At 37.0% G+C, this 3290-nt stretch overlaps 1 protein-coding gene across 1 annotated transcript; it reads right to left on the bottom strand.

The window, feature by feature from the left end:
• LOC120192879 (B3 domain-containing transcription factor NGA1-like) lies at positions 1–1985 on the bottom strand. The gene is made up of 2 exons (XM_039195578.1): positions 282–1985; positions 1–246 (listed from the first exon to the last, which is right to left on the bottom strand). The coding sequence occupies exon 1, from the start codon at positions 1490–1492 to the stop codon at positions 287–289; it is 1206 nt and encodes a 401-aa protein (XP_039051509.1). The 5' UTR covers positions 1493–1985; the 3' UTR covers positions 1–246; positions 282–286.
• Positions 1986–3290: the final 1305 nt, after the last annotated feature.

Below are 3290 nucleotides of genomic sequence, written 5' to 3'. Positions count from 1 at the left end.
GGTTGCAATTTTTGTATTATATATACACAAGTTTCAACTCCATATGTTGCAGCTTGTTTCATCCTTGGCTCTTTCACAGATCCCAAACCTTAACTAACAAATGTACTGAAACAAAAAATAAATTAAAAGGAAAAAAGAAACTCAGATTGACGAAGTCATATCTTTCGGCCCTCTTTCCTAAATCCAGTGTCTGTCATGATTTTGACGACAAGGGATGAAAAAGAAGCAGAAAAAGAAAGAGAAGAAGAAAATTGTACGACCGTGCTGTGAATTTTCTCTTTAATGATCAGAGCTCCAAATCAATGAACAAGGAAGATTTCCCTTTCTTTGAACATTCAGCCTGAATATCGGACAGTGAGGAGTTGTTATTGTTATTGGACAGTTTTGGTTGGAGAGAAGAGGAAGAAGATTCATCTTGTGTCGGATTAGGACAGTCCATGTTCACACCAAACAACCTTAACCTTTTAGCCGCAGTTTTGTTTCCCCGAACAACTGGCACTGAATCAATCACCATCGGCTCCCCTCTCCCTCTTCCTCCTCCTCCTTGCAATGCCCCAATTTGATGTGATGATGACGTTAGATAATACTCCGACCCATTGCTATAAGTAATCGCCTGATGCGGATGCGGCTGCGGCTGCTGCTGTTGGTGGTGATGCTTGTAAGGATAAATGCTGTAATTCAACCGATGCAAAGGTTCATAGTTGCGAGACATGCAAATCGGTTGAGGCAGCGAGTAGAGTCTACTCCACCGGACCGGCTGAGGGAAGTTGAACTGATTTTGGAGCTGAATATGTGCAAACGGTGCCGGATCCAGCACATAGGGCCGGCGCCTCCAGTCGATGTACAACCGGTCTTTTGCCAACTCCCCAACACCTCGCTGAAACGACACTATATCACCTGCAACAAGCTTTTTTTCCTTTACGAAACGGCTCCAACCTTTGGTCATCACATAACTCTGGCTACTATTCCAATACGAGTACCGGAACCGCCACAACTTGCCAGTCCGATCCTCGAAATTCAAGAACAGCCCTTTTTCGATCGAGGACGAGTCGAGAGGGAAGTATTTCTCGGCATGTTGCTTCGGTATAACGAGGCGATTGAGCTTGCCTACATCGCTTGGTGTGACAACTTTATCAAACATGTGTTCTTTCTCAATAGACTTACTACCATCATCACCATCACCGCCTCTACAGCTTCTGACAACGTTTGGTTCTTCGTTGTTGTTGTTGTTGCTGCTGTTTCCAAGTGACAAATCCATAAACTCTAGTTTCTTGTCGAAATTGAAACCAGGCTCTTGGGTTTTGTGATCTTGTCGAGAATCCAAGGTTCCAAGCGATAAGTGGACGGTGTCCTTGTACTTGGAAGAAACGGACGATGAAGAAGAAGGGGAAAACGGGAAGTTGCTTGAAATTTCTCTTATCAGTACTTCCTCATCATCATCCTCTTGATCTTCGTTATTACAATACCCTTTTTCCTCTTGCATAAAGTTCATTATGATTCCCTTCTTTATCACTCTAGATGGTATTATTGATCCAGCTAGCTGCTATAATTTGAAACTAAAACAAGAAACTGACCTTCAAATAGAAGTATTCTCGATCTTTGAGGGACGGTGCCTTCTTCTTTGACTAAAACACACACACACACACACTGAAAACCTTAAACAAAACAAATTAAGATCGTGGAGGAATCAACAGGGAAAGTTGTTTCTGGGTTTTTTTGACCTGGCATTTTGGCTTACAAAGCAAGCAACAAACAAGAAGAAGAGGAGGAGGAAGAAATCCCCATTTTTTCTCTCTCTTTCTTTTGTGTTGCCTCCCTCGAAGGTTCTTTCAGTGCAATTGAACAAAGGTGAAGCCTATAATTCTTTGCTTTTTAGGTTCCTAAAGAAAGAGAGATAGAGAGAGAGAGAGTGATAAGGTTAATGCTCCAACGTAGGGGACCCATGAATGATCTGGTTCTACTCATGTGAGGTTGTCCTTTTCATGGTTTATATCTAATAATCATCTCCGTTAAGACCCCCAAACGCCCCAGTTGGTTTTTAACTAGTCCATGTTTTGCCCACAAAGTAATTTACTGCTACTGATGTTAGCTTTACACTTTCATGTTATTGGCTTCGGTTATTGGCCGAGCTAGTCGAGGATGAAAAAAGGCGAGTGAGTTCTAAGCGTGTTATAGTTAGGTTCTGAGTTTTGACTTTGGGCGCCATGCTGGTCCTGCAAAACAAGGATAAAAACTAGTGGACATCGTCATACAAAAATAAATACCATATAAAAAGATTCCCTCCGACCTTTCCACCCCCAAGTTAGTGCAGTAGTTCAAGTTCATCACCACTTTCTCAATCTATCTAATTTTGGTCCGCTCAATCTTATTCCAATTGATTCAAGTTATTTAGGTTTGGATCCTCACTTCAAAACATTTGAAATTAGGCGACTAAAATTAACATTTAACATTTCTTCTATCCTTGTGTATCATTATTATTAGGATGATCAAAATATCTAAACTCGTAGATTTTAATCTAACTCGACTTTATAAGATCTTTTTCTAAATTTTAAATTCGGAACGAGTTTTGTAAGGAAAGAGTTTGGGTAAGGTTGGCATCGGCTTTTGGATAAAAATATTTGACCATATCCAAGATAAATTATTCTAATTCTCTTATCTATATTCAAGGATAATTACTATAATACCTCTTTATTGTAATTTTTAATTATCTTATTATTCTATAGAATGAAAATAAAAAATAAAAAGAAAATATTATGTTGAGTCGGCTTATATCAAGGATGAAAATTTATCCCAAAAATTAAGGTGAATTTGAGATGAATAAGACATCATCAAACATAAACGAGTCATAATTAGATAAAAACTTTTGATTTTCAGATCAAGATTGCAATAATTTTTTCTATAGATTTATTAAAACTTTGAAGGATTATAATATGGAAAAAATGTTAACACAATCTTTAGAGTAATATTTATAAAAAAAATGTAATTAGTATTTTTAATTTAAGAACAGTATATTTAATGTAATTATAAGAACCTAAACTCGTCATACCTGCAAACAGACACCTATTAAAAATATAAAATTGTAAACCATTCTATATTAAACAATATTAATGTCATAAATATATATTAATTAACCTTTGAAGTAACTAAAAACATAATTAACAAAATCGTTATTAAAAATAATTTTGAAAATTATTTATGTCAACCATTTTTGAGTAAGCCTCTGATTTTCTCGAGCTGTCTCCTACGGATGAATTAAAATCCAAAAACAAAGATGATTTGAACCATCTTGT

Source organism: Hibiscus syriacus, unplaced genomic scaffold (assembly GCF_006381635.1).
Source record: "Hibiscus syriacus cultivar Baekdansim isolate YM2019G1 unplaced genomic scaffold, ASM638163v2 tig00116983_pilon, whole genome shotgun sequence".
Classification (NCBI taxonomy): Eukaryota; Viridiplantae; Streptophyta; class Magnoliopsida; order Malvales; family Malvaceae; genus Hibiscus; species Hibiscus syriacus.
This window is presented reverse-complemented; position numbering and strand designations above follow the sequence as displayed.